General features: G+C 32.3%; 3 protein-coding genes across 4 annotated transcripts; all 3 read left to right on the top strand.

Moving 5' to 3' along the window:
• The first annotated feature begins 1,075 nt into the window (after nucleotides 1-1,075).
• On the top strand, nucleotides 1,076-3,039 carry NEET (2 iron, 2 sulfur cluster binding protein). The gene is made up of 2 exons (XM_022053789.2): nucleotides 1,076-1,427; nucleotides 2,731-3,039. Exons 1-2 carry the CDS (start codon nucleotides 1,204-1,206, stop codon nucleotides 2,831-2,833), a joined length of 327 nt encoding a protein of 108 aa, XP_021909481.2. The 5' UTR covers nucleotides 1,076-1,203; the 3' UTR covers nucleotides 2,834-3,039.
• Nucleotides 3,040-9,410: 6,371 nt separating this feature from the next.
• On the top strand, nucleotides 9,411-11,800 carry GT18 (glycosyltransferase 18). Of its 2 annotated transcripts, none has more exons than XM_088211668.1 (2): nucleotides 9,411-11,219; nucleotides 11,543-11,800. In XM_088211668.1, exon 1 carries the CDS (start codon nucleotides 9,632-9,634, stop codon nucleotides 11,141-11,143), a length of 1,512 nt encoding a protein of 503 aa, XP_088067794.1. In that variant the 5' UTR covers nucleotides 9,411-9,631; the 3' UTR covers nucleotides 11,144-11,219; nucleotides 11,543-11,800. The 2 variants fall into 2 exon arrangements, with proteins under 2 accessions (XP_088067794.1, XP_088067795.1); XM_088211669.1 differs by lacking the exon at nucleotides 11,543-11,800 and adding an exon at nucleotides 11,354-11,477.
• Nucleotides 11,801-13,280: 1,480 nt separating this feature from the next.
• On the top strand, nucleotides 13,281-14,276 carry LOC110823149 (Embryo-specific protein 3, (ATS3)). The gene is made up of 3 exons (XM_022053468.2): nucleotides 13,281-13,504; nucleotides 13,615-13,722; nucleotides 13,806-14,276. The coding sequence occupies exons 1-3, from the start codon at nucleotides 13,385-13,387 to the stop codon at nucleotides 14,130-14,132; spliced, it is 555 nt and encodes a 184-aa protein (XP_021909160.1). The 5' UTR covers nucleotides 13,281-13,384; the 3' UTR covers nucleotides 14,133-14,276.
• The last annotated feature ends 1,339 nt before the right edge of the window (nucleotides 14,277-15,615 follow it).

The following is a 15,615-nucleotide window of genomic DNA, read 5'->3' as shown; positions in this document are numbered from 1 at the left end:
TACTGCTTACGAGGTCAAAAACCCTTTTTATTTTATATAATAAATTATTATATGATAATTTAATTAAATAATATTAAAATATTTTTATTGTATTAAGTTTTCTATATTTTCAACTATGATAAATATACTCTCATACCAAAAATGTATTATAAAAAGCATAATCATTTAATTTTAATTTCTTCCAAAATTAAAATAGTTAAGGATGCGTAATATTTATTTAATAACTAACAAATAAAATTACACATTCTTTTTGTTTTGTATTTAATTAGTATTCTCTCACACATATTAATTTTTTTTATTTAAGAAGAGTATAGTATACTATCTATATATATATTGTATATAATTTAATGTGAGTATAAATTATTTTCATGTTATGTATAACACATAAAAGAATATAAAAGAATAATTACTATACTTGAATAATAAGAAATAACTATTATGAATTTTAGAATAAATATTTTGTCATAAGGAGATGGACTTTTTGTTTTAGTTAATTTAGTTTTATTTTTATTATTTATGATGGAATTAATTTATAATGGAACTAACCAATTAATTTTAATTTAATTTTTCTTATATTATGGAATTATTTTTTATTTTTAAATAATACAAATACATAATATAATATATTGTATTAAAGAAGTATTTACAATTTGGGTGGGTCGTTATAATAGTACATCATTAGGTACGCAAGCACTTAAATCAAACATGAAGTCCACGTTCGATGGAAGCGGTGATGAACAATTTCCTCAGAGTCGTTAAGCTGACGCTGACAAACGTCGAAATTAATAACTACCAAAAACCTGCGCCGCTGCCTCTTACTCTCACTGGTTGGCAGTGTACCTCACGCGCTTCTCGCGACACCTCGCCGAGACGTTTGATTTTGGGCCCCCTGGAGCGAAAATAGAGGCCTGGTTTCGGGTTTGGGCTGCTACTACTAGATCAGTCCATGAAGCTCGAAAAGCTTGGGGCGGGAGAAATTTTGTGTCCGTACAAATGACGTGTCTCGCGTGACATCCACCCAGTACACGCATAAGATGCAGAGCGTGTGCTCTCCACAAGTTCATCACCCTACATTTTCCCATTCTCGTGGTATTTAAATCCTCATTTCAGCAAATAATTGATTTCAATCACAAACTGTAGAGATTTGTTAGAATAAGAGGAAAAGGTCTAGAGGAGGGAAAAGAGGGAGAGAGGATCATCTCAATGGCGTCGATTTTGAGTAATGTAGGTGCAGGGCTGTGTTACAGTCGGTCAGCGCCATGCGAGGGGTGGAAGCGAGGCCGTGGTTCTGTGGTGCCTAGGCGATTTGTGATGGTGAGAGCAGAGGGCGGCGGGTCTATTAATCCTGATATCAGGAAGAGTGAAAAGAAGGTGGTGGACTCTGTTGTGGTGACCGAGCTCGCTAAGCCTCTTACTCCTTATTGCAGGTTTGTTTTGTTCCTGTTTGATTCGTTGTCGCCATTTTTATGCGTAGAGGTCCTTCAGTTCCTGCATTGCGTTGGGAATATGTACAAAAACACACAATAAACATATGACTAGAAACAAACAAAAAAAGTGAAAAGCCATGGGAAGAAGAGAAAATGATTTTGTGTTGAGCCGCGGTAAATATGAAATTGAAGAAACGTTGCTTTGCGTATATTTACAATTTTGCTATGTTTTTGAAATTCTTCTGGTCTGTTCAAACTTATTCCTGCATTTGACGGCCTTCGGATAGAAGAGGACTTATAAATTTAAATTACACTTACTTGTTTTTGGAAATTCATTAATTCAATAGTTCTTCGAGGATTATGAATCGAATTTTTTTCTCCTATATTTCAATTTCTCTATTTCTGAAATTTTGATTGAAACTAACTGATTTGAAATTAGTGTAAATTTGAATTATAATTTTATTTTTGTTCACTTAATTTAAATGATTTAATTGAAACAAAAATTTCATTGAACTTAGTTTCTAGAAAACCGTATATGACCGGAGCTTAAACTCTCTGAGCAATCAAAGGATTTTAAGTCAATTCACACGGGTCATATATGGACTATTTGATTCCCTTCGTTTAGTTTTTACTTCATTAATTATTAAAATATCCTTGATATATTAAATTGAACCATAATTTTTTTGTTTCACTTCTATGTTGAATTTCTAATTTCAATTCCTACGATATGGGGGGTTGGTTAGAGGTTATAACATGATACATTTATATACGTGGTGCTCATGCATATGTATGTATAAATTAAAATTATTGTTTTATTTGTTTAACTAATAATAAAAATGTTATAATTAGGTTTTGAAATTTTTTCTGTTATAATTTAATTTTTAAATTTATAAAATTATTTAAAATGTATATTTGGAAATATATTATAAAAATTTTGATAGAAGAAATAGTATTCTTTATTTGTTTTCTACAAGCAAAATAATTCTAAAAAAGATGAAGTTTTTCTTACAAGTTATTAGGTCTCTTTGATCATCATCTTGTATCTAATCGGCTTTTGCATCATTACTCATTAATTTATAAGCTCAAACTAATCCGCTTTACGGAAATGTCCGATAAATTGATTCTTTGATTAGATTATATCATATTCAAGCGGCACACACTTGGTAAAATTATTTGGTATCACATATTTATAATATTTTTCATCTACTGGGTAACAATTGTCAGTATGCAAGTCCTGGCATACCCTAGCTAAACAAACTAAAGAATCTGGATTCTAATGATCCCTAGAATTTGTGGGGTATAGGTGTTGGAGGTCTGGGACATTTCCTCTCTGTGATGGAAGCCATGTGAAGCACAACAAAGCTACTGGGGATAACGTTGGACCTTTACTTTTGAAGAAGCAGTAGAAGTAATCTATCAGAAACCCTGATTATCTTTTCTATTTCATGTTGAATTTGCAAAATATACTGCAGTGCTTTAAACATTCATCATATTCATGTTCATGCATGCAATTCTTTTGGATTAAAACTCTTGGTCTCTAACCAAACAACTAAATGTTGGTGAGGATCACAAACTAAAATTATCAAAGGTCCACCACAGGCAATTAGTCTTAGCTATTGTGCATTTTTCTTCTGAGAATAGAATATGGATCTGTTTTATAGAATTTTATTTGGTTTGTGGGTTTGGAAATGAGTGAATCTATTATGGTAGTTATTCATAACTCCAATGTTTCTCGATTAGGGAAAGCATTATTCGCTTTCCATCAGTTTGGTTAAAAAAATTAAAAAACTGAATTAACTGACTATGACTGTGTAACCAACCAAATCTAACTGGCCATAATGCTAAAACCAAAACTGAACTAATTGATTAAGGTCCTCTATTTGGTTTCAGTAGTAAAAGAAATGAATTACAGATGAGAAGAACAGAGTAGTGTAGGAGATTTTGTATTTTTTAGTGGTTGCTGTGCTAGCTGAATCATCGGTGGAAGGAGGTGGAACACACAGAATGGCCAAGGAAACATTGTTTGATCTGGCCAAGGTGAAAACTAAAAGGAGAAGAAAAAGTGTGGAGAATGCCATCAGAGAAAAAGTAAAAATAAAAATTTAAAATTAAACCTGTGTACTGTGTTGTCTTCTTTTATTTTTGTAAAAATCAAACTAAATTCTACATATGTGTAGATATATCTAATTATTTTATATATAATACTAATAATATAGTGAGCTGGGCGTCCAGTAGTCGACCGGGCAGTGCCGGACACCCGGGCCAGACACCACCCGGCCCCTTTTAGTTAATTAATTATATACAATATTGCATAAAATATACTTTTGTTATACATAATCTTTTATTAATTATATATAAAAAATTATATATTATATTAAAAATTAAATTTGATTTTCGGTCAGTTTTAGTTTTCCGAAAACCAAACTGGTTGAGAGCAGGTTATTCGGTTTTTAACTGGTTTAATTGTTTAATTAAATTTTCTAGTTTTTTCAATTCGTTTTAGTCGATTTGTTCTCCTCTAATCTTAATCTTTGAAAGTTAGATAATGCTCATTTATGCAGTAGTTATATTGTCCTTATCGTTTATGAAAGACAATATGTTAATTAAACGTTAAAAAACTAGTATTTATTTATGCGAGTATATATACTCAAGGAATATTTTGTATGTTCTATTCCTTTCTAGATAAAACCAAAAAAATTAAGTTCTAATTCATTTTGTTTTACAAAACAATGCCCATGTCTTAGATCACATGTTTTCTCTTGCATTCTGCAGAAATTGTTGTCTAAAATTATGCATGACTAATTAGGTGATATTTGAAATGAATCAAATATATATATATATATATAATTTGTTTAGATTCATGCTTAGTTTAATTAACAGAGTGAAATTTTATATATTCTACTTTCATTGTTTCAAACACAATCTAAATATATACTACCTTCATATTAAAGCACCTGTATCATATCAAAGAAAAAAAAAATAAAAGAATTTAGAAACAAGCACGCTAGGCAGTCTAATTATTGATAATTCAAAGTATGGAACGAGAGGTGTATCTTATCGCAGAAAAAATAAAACAGTTTAGAAACAAGCACCATATGCTAGGCACTTTCGTTATTGATAACTTGAACCATGGAATGAAAAGATTTTTGTTCTTTTCATCTGCAACAGTAGAACCTCTTGTATTTTATTGAGCCATAATGCAAATAAGATGGACAAGCTCTGTTTGCTAGCTGGGCAAGTCATGTTCTTCGTATAGAATGTTTTCTGTTGTTGAAACAAACCCATGTTATTAGTCTCTTTAGTTTGGAGGTAATCACCCATGAAATTTAAGATTTTATTCTCTTGAATTTAGTCGCAAAAATTTATGTGGTGAATTCTCTAATTATAGTAGATGGTCTGAATTTTACTGTACTGTGATGGTGATATATATCATCAGTAAAGTTCAGCCAAAAATATTTTACAGCTAAAGAAAAAAGAAGAAAAACCCATGTTGTTCTTAACCGGGTAAGAACTGTTTGACATTTAAGTACACATGATTGGAGTTCCCTTTTTAAGTAGCAGAAATTTGATTACGATGTATAAGATCTTTGCCATACATTTCCCTCCATGAATCTTAAATTTTATCGGTCATTTTATCTTGCTCACTATCCACTTTTTAGGTCATGTTTGTATGCGATAAATAGAAATTAAGCGAATTTCGTAGGCTCTTTATAACCTAACCGTGATCATTATTTCTGGCTACAATTTATAATTTATTGAATTTAATTTATCCAATTATATTTTCAATAAGAAAAAAGAAGTGAAATTCTTTATATTTCCAAAACTATTTACTCCTTTTATCACAATTGTTATTTAAGTTTCAATAGATAGTGGAAAGTTATATAGTTTGTGGCTTCACATTCGACGTTGTTAAAAATGCTTATTTTCATATTACATATCGGTTGTTAAAATTTACCATATAATATAACTATTACATAATTATTAATATTTATTTTTTAATTAATAATTAATAATATATATTTTCGTAGAACTTACTCGAGATACCATTGTTTTAAGCTTATGAAACAGTAAATAATTCATATTAAAAAATTACTGTGTGCATTTGGCATGTATGAAGTAATAGCTGCTATTGGATTTATATAATGTTTTGATTTTACTTGAATTCTCTTTATATTTTGTCGTGAAAGGTAAATGCTTCTGATTCTCATTGATTTCTATGCTTCCTTCCACCAATTAACAAACTTGAAAGGCACATAACTTGACATTAAAACGAACAAACATAATAGACAAGTGATGTTGCCAATAGATGAGCAATTTAACAATATCATGGCGCTACTGCCATTTGGTAGCTGCCTATGCTCAAAACTTTAAGAACTTCCATCTTTATTGCATTTCTTTATACTGAGTTTTATATTATCTCCATCCAGTTAGGTGCTTTAATTTATGTTCATATATTTCTTAAATATTATTATTTTTTAATTTATTGTATTTTTGGACTAGAACTTTAGTGATTGTAGAAATTTATTATTTTTAAATAATCATAAATAATATGAAACTATAAGTATAAATAAGATTACATTATTGATATTAATATTTTTTTCATTACAGTTAATTAAATAAAAATAATCTTTATCCTTTATTTAAATTACTGTTACAGTTGAAAACAATTGCGGTCACAAAGAACAAGAATAATCTCTAATGGAATCTTTTTTTTACCTCTCTCTCTCTTTTTAAATTATTAAATTATAAAATGGCATAATTAGATACCAAACACAAGCACATCTTTTTGGGTAGAATGAGTAAAGCAAATTATATGGCAAAAGCCGTAGCGATCATGCATATTCCATTCAAAAACTTTAAGAAAAGGTTAGAACATGTTATAATATACATATACACACACACAGCAGATGCATTTATTAGCATTAACGTTATTTGCTGACCCCACCGTGCCTAATCCCAAAACTAATTCCATGGGTTTGGAATTTTATCAATTAAAGTTACCGTCTAAACTAATAGTATATTTGGAGGGAAATTGTGTGCACAAGCAAACTTGTCAACAAGTCCATCAACAATAAGTGAAGAGTTAAAGAACATGCTCCTTATAGGACATAAATTCATTTATGTGATCTGACAACTAAATTCATTTGTCTTCTGAAAATAATTAATAGTTACACTCTTGTATTTCATGTATCTTAGTTGGGCTAAGCAAACTATAAATCATTAACTTAATTTAATTACAGGAAATTAATATAGGTATACATCCAATGTTAGATCGTCCCTTAATTTCCTCCCAAGTCGCTACTTCCAAGACCCAATGAAAAACTACACACCCAAGATTATTCAATTATATTTTTTTTAAATACAAATAATATATATATATATATATATAGTGTGATATGGAGAGATCATTACTTCCTCTAAGGTGATGCAATAATAATTTTATTGAAATAATAGTTTACATTTAATAAAACTGTGATTATACACATCCTTGTTAATTCGTTCTATTGTAATGTCATCACCACCTGGGCACTAAAAATTGGTGAAAGTAAAAAATAAGAAGCTATTATTAACAAGATCAACTTAGACAATTTTTTAGAATTCAAAATTTCATCGCACGTAATATTTTAAATAACTCAATTTTACAGTTTCCAAAAATTCAAGGACCATTTTTGGACTCTTGAGCCATTGACATCCCATTTACTAATTTTCCCCGGAGTCCAATAAAATAAAATGGGGGAAACGCCTAATCTTGTACGGGTGAAGGAGAGATGAGAGACAAAGAGGGGATCAAAATTTTCAGTACAAGGGCAACGTTTTGTACTGTTGTACAGAGACAGTTCCATATTAATTGTCTTGTCGGTGGATCAAAATTTATAGTTTTCCATAATAATCTATGGTTTCCGAATCATCAAGTTTCCTTAAAGTTTTTTATTCTAGTGCAACGATCACAAAATCCACATACCGTGTTTCTTTCAATCTCCTTTAATTTGTTTATATATCTATTTACTATAATATACACATGGGTACATTTTTTTTTTTACTGTATTTATTCTGAAATGGGTGTCCAAGAAAGTTAAATTGATGAAAATTACTGAAAACCATATAAATATATTTGAAGTTTTTGAAAAAATCTTTGTTACATGACTTTAAATTTGTTTATAAATTGAAAAAAAAAATGTCTTACATAATATATTAGCATAGTGTACAAAAAATTATAAAATTTATAAATAAATTAAGTATTTTTTACTCGTCTACAATAAGAAATTTAAAAATTAATATTTTTTTAATTTATTAATAAAAAAACTATTATTAATATTATATATCGTATATATATAAGAGATCGAATAGTATGATAATAATTACATACGGGACATATGTAAGGTGAAAAAAGCATTGGGTATTGAGTAATTTTTACAATAGCCCTATATAAATAAATTAATAAAGTTTAATATAACAATATATATAATATAGTTTTGCATATATATAAATCTTGTATTTTATTAATTCTTTTTGGATCGTAAAAAATCAAAATGAAGTATAGTTTGATTTGACCATAGATTAGCACATAGGCCAATAATTCCTCAAAATTTTCAGCCAAACCAATAAGGCATTAGCAATTGTGCATACGAAAACACTAAACATGTGCAGAGGTCATAATTCATATTCAATCAATTTTAAAGCTGTTCAACTTAAAAAAGAAAAAGAAAAGAATAGCTAGCTATATATATATATATTTATATATATACAACATATCCCTCCAATATTAGTCTGCTTCAACCGCTGTTATAAAAATTACCTGGGTAAAAAAGGTAATTTTTTTTTGTCTTATCATATGAAAAATTACCCAGTCATTTTGAGAAGGGAAATTATTTATTAATGAATTATTCCCTGAAAATTATTTTTGAAAATATTGAATTTCTACTATTTTTACAAACAAGAAGAAACAAATAATTATGTCGGCAATTTTTTAATGCGGTCAAGTTATCAGGGCCTGTTTGTGGGACCCTCGGGCCAAAATGGTTACCAGCTTCCTCTAACCTCACAGCTCGGCGCCGCACACAATAAAACGACTTCGTTTTGTAGTTTCACATTGTTACTAAGGGGAAACTAATTCGGGTCGTATGATGTGTACACGTGGCGTGATCACGTCATTGGGTCAACTTTCCGAACTTGACTTTCCGCGCGTGATTACGTTGATGTCCCGCTAAACTCCAGATTGTTCGCCTGTCATCTATTGCCGTACATATTTGCGGTGAATAATTATCTTTTAAAATAATTAATTTTAATACGTAATTATTTTGAATAATAATTTTTTATATTTTTTTTAAAAAAGGAAATTAAATATAATCATTTAAAATTATTTTATTTTGCCTCTTCGATGTAATATAGAAATTATTTTTTAAAATAGAATAAAAATATTATTTTTAAAAAATTATTATAAATTTATTTCTCAATTTTTTATTGAATTTAAGAACTACTATATTAGTAGGATAAGATATGAACAAAAAAACTTATATAATTAATTAAAAATAAATAAAATTATTAATAATGATTGATTTTTTATTTCTTAAATTATGAAAAAAAAACTTGCCATAATCCTTAACAGAGTAATTAATTATATAGTAAAACTAGAAATTTATTAAATAAAAATTTATAATATCGTAATTAGCATATTAGAAAATCTACGATTATGCTAGATAATCAATATAATAATATTAATTAGAAAACAATTAATTTGAGGACTTTGTACATTATTTTTTATTTTCGGTATTATTTTCCTTTATATAATTCATTGCATTTCCCAATAAGGAAAACGGCCGAACCGGAAACTATATCAAATCCGTCCGTTCATAGTAAGCTTCCGTTCAATTTGCCAGATAGTAAATAGCACGTCAGCGGGAAGGATTACCGCCACGTGTCAATTAAGTAAAGGGCAAAAATCGTCTGTCGGTTGCCAATGTATCCGGTTAAGCCACCGGACACGTGCCGTTTCGTCACGCCATCACCGCTCGAATCCCTATAAATTGCACAAAATTAAAACGCCGCTTTCTGTCGCACTCTCTTTTTCTTTCTCACCCACCATCTGTCTTTCACAAGCACAGCACCACCGGTTCACCGGCCACCGGCCACCTCCGCTGCGGCCGCCATTTCCGGCCATTTTCTAGCTTGAAACCTCTCTAGTCTGATAAAACCAGTGAAACCTGATGCTTCCCGTCTCCAACTCCGTCTCCCCTGAACCTTATGAAAAGCCTAAAACCCTCGAGATAATCGTGCGGAAGAACTCGTTTAACTCGCTCAACTCGGTCATCCAATCACGCGGATGGCTTCTCCTGACTATCCTCACTATTCAATTCATTCTCCTTATGACTCTTCGGTCATTCCCCTTCCCCCGCCGTCACGCCCAGTTCACTTCTTCCTCCTCCCCTGTTCTCTACCTTGCTCTCCGTAATAATTTATCACGAGCCGCAAACGGCGTCTCCTCTGCAATCCCTCTCCAGCCTGATGATGAATGTGGTTCGGGCCGGGTCTTTGTATACAACTTGCCCAAGACCTTCAATACTGAGATTTTAGAGCAGTGTGACAATCTCAACCCATGGAGCTCCCGGTGCAATGCTCTGGCCAACGACGGTTTTGGGAACGAAGCGACGGGGCTGAAAGGTATCGTGTCTGATAATTTGGTTTCCTCTTGGTACTGGACTGATCAATTTGTTTCGGAGATTATCTTCCACAATCGGATTCTCAATCACAAATGCAGAACCATGGAGGCGGAATCTGCTACGGCGTTCTACATTCCGTTTTACGCTGGGCTAGCGGTGGGAAAGTATCTGTGGCACAATTACACACACGAGGACCGGGATAAGCATTGTCAGATGATGCTGAGGTGGGTTCGTGATCAGCCGTATTGGAATAGATCCAACGGCTGGGATCACTTCATCACGATGGGGAGGATCACATGGGATTTCCGAAGGTCGAACGCCAGGGACTGGGGGTCGAGCTGCATCTACATGCCCGGCATGAGAAACATCACCCGCCTGTTAATTGAGCGAAACCCGTGGGATTACTTCGACGTCGGCGTGCCCTACCCGACCGGATTCCACCCGAGATCCGACTCCGACGTCGTACAGTGGCAGAAATTCGTCCGCCATCGCCAACGCACGAAGCTCTTCTGCTTCGCCGGCGCCACACGCGGCAAAATCAAGAACGATTTCAGAGGGCTCCTGCTGGATCACTGCAGGAAGGAATCGGATTATTGTCAGGTCGTGAACTGTGGCGGGACCCGGTGCTCCAACGGTACATCCGCTATAATCGAAACGTTTCTGGACTCGGATTTCTGTTTGCAGCCCAGAGGCGATAGTTTCACCCGCCGATCAATCTTTGATTGCATGGTAGCCGGTTCGATTCCAGTGTTTTTCTGGCACCGGACGGCGTATTTACAGTACCAGTGGTTCCTACCGAGTGAACCCGAGAGCTACTCAGTGTTCATACACCGCAATGAGGTTAAAAACGGAACTTCCATTAGAGAAGTTCTGAAAAAGTACAGTAAAGACGAAGTGAGGAAGATGAGGGAGAAGGTGATCGAGTATATACCCAAGTTGGTTTACGCAAGATCAGAGAATGGGTTGGGGCACATAAAAGATGCGTTTGATGTCGCCATGGATGGTGTGTTGAGGAGATTCAAGGAGCACGAGGATGAGAACTGGTACAAGTGGAAATGAAATTTTTTCTAAAAGAATTTAACAGAGAACGATACAGAAGGAGTGTGTATTGTATAGCAGAGATTCTAAGAAGCAGGTATCACTACAATTTTTCATTTTCTCTTGGCTTTTACTTTTTTTTAGAACATGAAAATAGGATCTGGGTATTTTTTTTTTTTTCCTGTAATTTTCTACGTTTCACATGTATTAATTGCAAAATTATTTAATTAGTTGCAGATTTTCTTTGATCTGCAAATGCAAAACGATGGGTCTTAGGAGGATAATGTGTTACAGACATCAAAAAATAAATGGGTGTATTATATTATTCACTATAAATTACTTTTTGAGAAGCCAATATCCTACCACGTATTTATTCTTCTGTTGTATCGGCAAATTACATTGTATATTTTTATATGGCAGAGAGTTTATAGGCACCCATAGACCCACTTGTCTGGTCAGGACTGGGGACTGAGGACCCATCGACTCGCTCTGTTAATTCATTCGTTCTCTTCTGGTCCCAAAAGACCTGTTTGGTTGTTTCCTAATTTTTACGTGGGTAGGTTTTTCAAGACGACAGTAGGAAACGGATAAACTCTCTTCCCATCTGTGTAATTTTATGTTCTTTCTTGTTTAGAAAGTTGTTTGGCATATAATTAATGCATTTCTATTTAAATTAAATTGATTGTCTTATTTAGCCTAAAGTTTTGAGTATATAAAACAAAAAAATTGTGGGTAAAATTAAAATAAGAGTACTTTAAAATATGATTTTAATTAAAATATATATTAGGAATATATCCTTAAGACACGATAAGGTTGGTAGGAGGAAATGCAGACACTTCGATTCCTACTGTAGAGTAGTCGTTCATGTTGGCGAACTGGAAAAAGACAAAAACACCTTCGAACCTAATTTAATAAAATTATTTTTAATGTTTTTTTTTTACTATAAAGTATTTTAATGTTTAAAAACGATATAAATATATACTGCAACATAATAAGAAGTCGGGACAAATTCAAATCATTTGCGATATACTTTTTTTTGTTCTGTCAGCAAATTCTTGTTGGACTTTATATTATAAAGAGCTGTTTAGTCTACAGCCCAGAAAAATAATAAATTTATTTTCAATGGAATCATTGTATTGCATATCATGGTGCTTTGTACCTGAAGAAATTTCAATTATTTAAAATAATGTTTAGATATTTCGTGTAAAATACTATTGATTTCTGATTTTTAATTCTAAATATATGGGATGCATGTTTTGTTAATACTATAAATTAATAAATGCATATTTTATTAATTTATTTACAAAATTACTTTGCTTTATCTAAACATGCGGGTATTTATATTTAAATAATAGTTATTTATATATATATATATTTTTTTTTTAATTTGAGACTTTGATACTTAGTATATGTAGTGAAATAAAGTCAAATTATTTAAATATATAAAATTAAAAAAATTAGAGCGGCAATCATGACTAATTTTTTTATACGAGTAATTTACTAGTTATTATTTATAGTTAAAGCGTCGTGTACTTAAAAAAAATTTAGACAGTCAATGTTGTTTTTACGAAGAATAAATTTTTTCTTTTTTTCCGTACAAGAAGAGTAAAAAATTAAAAGAAAAAACGAATAACAAATTTAAAACGCATAAAAAGACACGCAACACAAAATTGCATTAATCGGTGTTGTTTCACGTTGGCTGTTTGAACATGTTGAAAAAGGTATAAACCAAAATTAAGTAAATAACATGACCATTTCTCTATACCTACCACCATTGAGGGTGACTCAATGGTCCGTCCAAAATTTATTTTCTAAATCTTGTTAAATGTGACTTGTAATTCAAGAAAATATAATACCATAAACTATATATATATATTTAACTAATATATGTACATTATTATTTTAGAATATATAAATTATCAAATTCGGTTTTCAATATTGACATTTCTTATAATTTCATTCATAATCTTTTTTTTTTTTAATTATCAAATGCTCAGCCCGTATTATTATCAAATTGCAGCCTAATCTAATTTATGGGCCTTAATAATTCAACTCGGCCCATTAGTTATCACATCGTATGCCTGAAAAGTCTGAATTGCCCTTCAATAAAAAATCTTCTCACTCCGTTGACTTTTTGTCCTGTCATCACCACCGATTCCATCGCGCTCCAGCCAGAAATTGCCGCTCACTTGCCTCCGCACCCCCTTACATTTTCCCTTTTCTTCCTCTCCCAAGTTCCTCACTGAAAGAGAAAAGGGAAACATGGTTAGCAAAGCGGCGTCGTTTTTCCTCTACTTCACCTTCGCCTCGTTCCTCTCTCCAGCTAAATCCACCACACTCGAGCCTCAAGCTCTCGATTCCTTTAATGTCAGCTACATCCAGGTTTGACTGATTTCTCTTACCAAAAAATTATCGTCTTCGTCTTCCTTTTTTAAACTGCAAATTAAACCTCCTCTGTTGTTTTTTTCTTCATTTTCTCTACTTGAGAGAAGAATCTAGGGCTTTGTTCTTACACGGTGATAATCACAACGAGCTGCTCCTCCCCCCGATACACACGAGACCAGATTAGTCTAGCATTCGGCGACGCTTATGGCAATCAGGTATTATGTAATTAACAAGTTTCCTGATTAACACAATAAATCTTGCTTAAATTGATTTAACAATCAAGTATTTGCTGAATCAGATTTACGTGCCGAGGCTAGACAATCCATCGTCTAGGGCATTCGAGGGATGCTCTTCTGATACGTTTCACCTAAGAGGGCCCTGCGCCTATCAAATCTGCTATGTGTATTTGTACAGATCGGGTCCCGACGGTTGGATGCCCGGGACGGTGAAGATCTACAGCTATAATTCCAGGGCGGTCACTTTCAATTACAACAGGTTTCTTCCTGGTGATATTTGGTACGGATTCAATTACTGCAATGCGGCGTCGTTTTCTCAGCGTAAGGAAATATCTCGAACATGGTTCGTACTTCTGGTTTTGGGTTCGATTCTCTGTGCTCTCTCGTGAATTGTAAGATTATCTTTGTTTGTCGGCATCCATTGTTTGCAGCAGTGGTTTTCTTAAGTCTCTTGGTAAATAAGAACACGGTAGATCTTGTACCCTATAATAATTAAGTTACTATATAAGACGTGTCTCGTTTAGAAGATAAAATGATTTATCAATATGGGGTGAAATACAACTAATGTGATATAAAATACATATATAAGATAGAGTTAGAGAATCTAACTGGCCAACAAGAACTTCTAAATTGCATGGGTACATGCAAGTAATCAACCACTAAATCTTCAATCAACTGTATATTAGAACTTACATAGTGCAATTCAAACTGGATAAAACATTAACCATATCAATGTTATGAGTAGCGGTGTGCATTGTCCAGTTTGAATTGGACAGGCTTGTTTAGTTTGTACTAAAAAATGTTTGAACCAGTTCTTAGTCCAGGAGAACATAGACTGATAAAACCAATTTGTTTTGATATAATCTTGGGTTTGACTAATTAAATTTTTGGATTACACTGATTCTTGAATGAGACGGTCTTCGGTTCAATTTTTTGTAATGTTTTGGTTTTGGTTTAATTTGCTCTAGTCTCAGTTTTGTTGCACATCTCTACTTGCGAGGTCATTTGTGTGACACGATTTTGAGGTTCAGCATGAAAAAATAATGATTTAATTTTATTTAAATTAGTACGTGACTTATTTTTGCGTCAAAATAGTCATTATAATTTTTTAAAAATAGATTTAGTTCATCCCTTAACAAAAACAAACATTGATAATTTATAATATCATTTATTATATTTATTGAGAGATGACACATTTTTAGTGATGTGAGTTGTTAATTGAATGTCACGTAATAGTTAACATGACGTTCTTTTTATTTTGAACTAGTATGAACCGGTTCAAATGAAAAGAAAAAGAAAATCTTTGTGGTTGCATTCTTTTTCTCCTTCCTCTTCCCGCACATTTTAAGTGGCAACAAGCAATGGGGATTGTATAGTGGGTATCAAGGGGAGCTTACTCACACATTTTGCACATCTCTTGGCATGATGCTCGCACACTAACCTACAATTAGTGATGGAATCCTCTTTTGGCAAATGCATCACTTAACCATTTGAATTAATATATCTTTTTGTCCAAAAGCCTTGTTTCCTCCATTCTCATTTATAAGTGCATTCATAGGCGCATGCCTATAGTATTTGATTATCGAACTCAACGACCCTTTAAGTTTTTGAGAAGATCTTCTCAACCATCATGGGTTGGTTTTGGATCAATATATTGCAAGTCATTCAAATCTCTGTCTCTCGATTTATCACATAGAGAGTGAGAGAGATGAAGGAGAGGAAGAGAGAAATAAGGGATTGGAATGGGTTTGATTCATACTGAATTAGATTTTTTTAATCATAAATTTATTTAAATTATTTTATATCTATATTTTTATTTATCACGTGACATTTGATATAATATTCAGCTAATATTCGAATAAAAAAATATCA

Source organism: Carica papaya, chromosome 9 (assembly GCF_054855325.1).
Source record: "Carica papaya isolate Zhongbai chromosome 9, ASM5485532v1, whole genome shotgun sequence".
NCBI lineage: Eukaryota > Viridiplantae > Streptophyta > Magnoliopsida > Brassicales > Caricaceae > Carica > Carica papaya.
The sequence above is the reverse complement of the archived record's forward strand: the minus strand, read 5'-3'. Positions and strand labels throughout refer to the sequence as shown.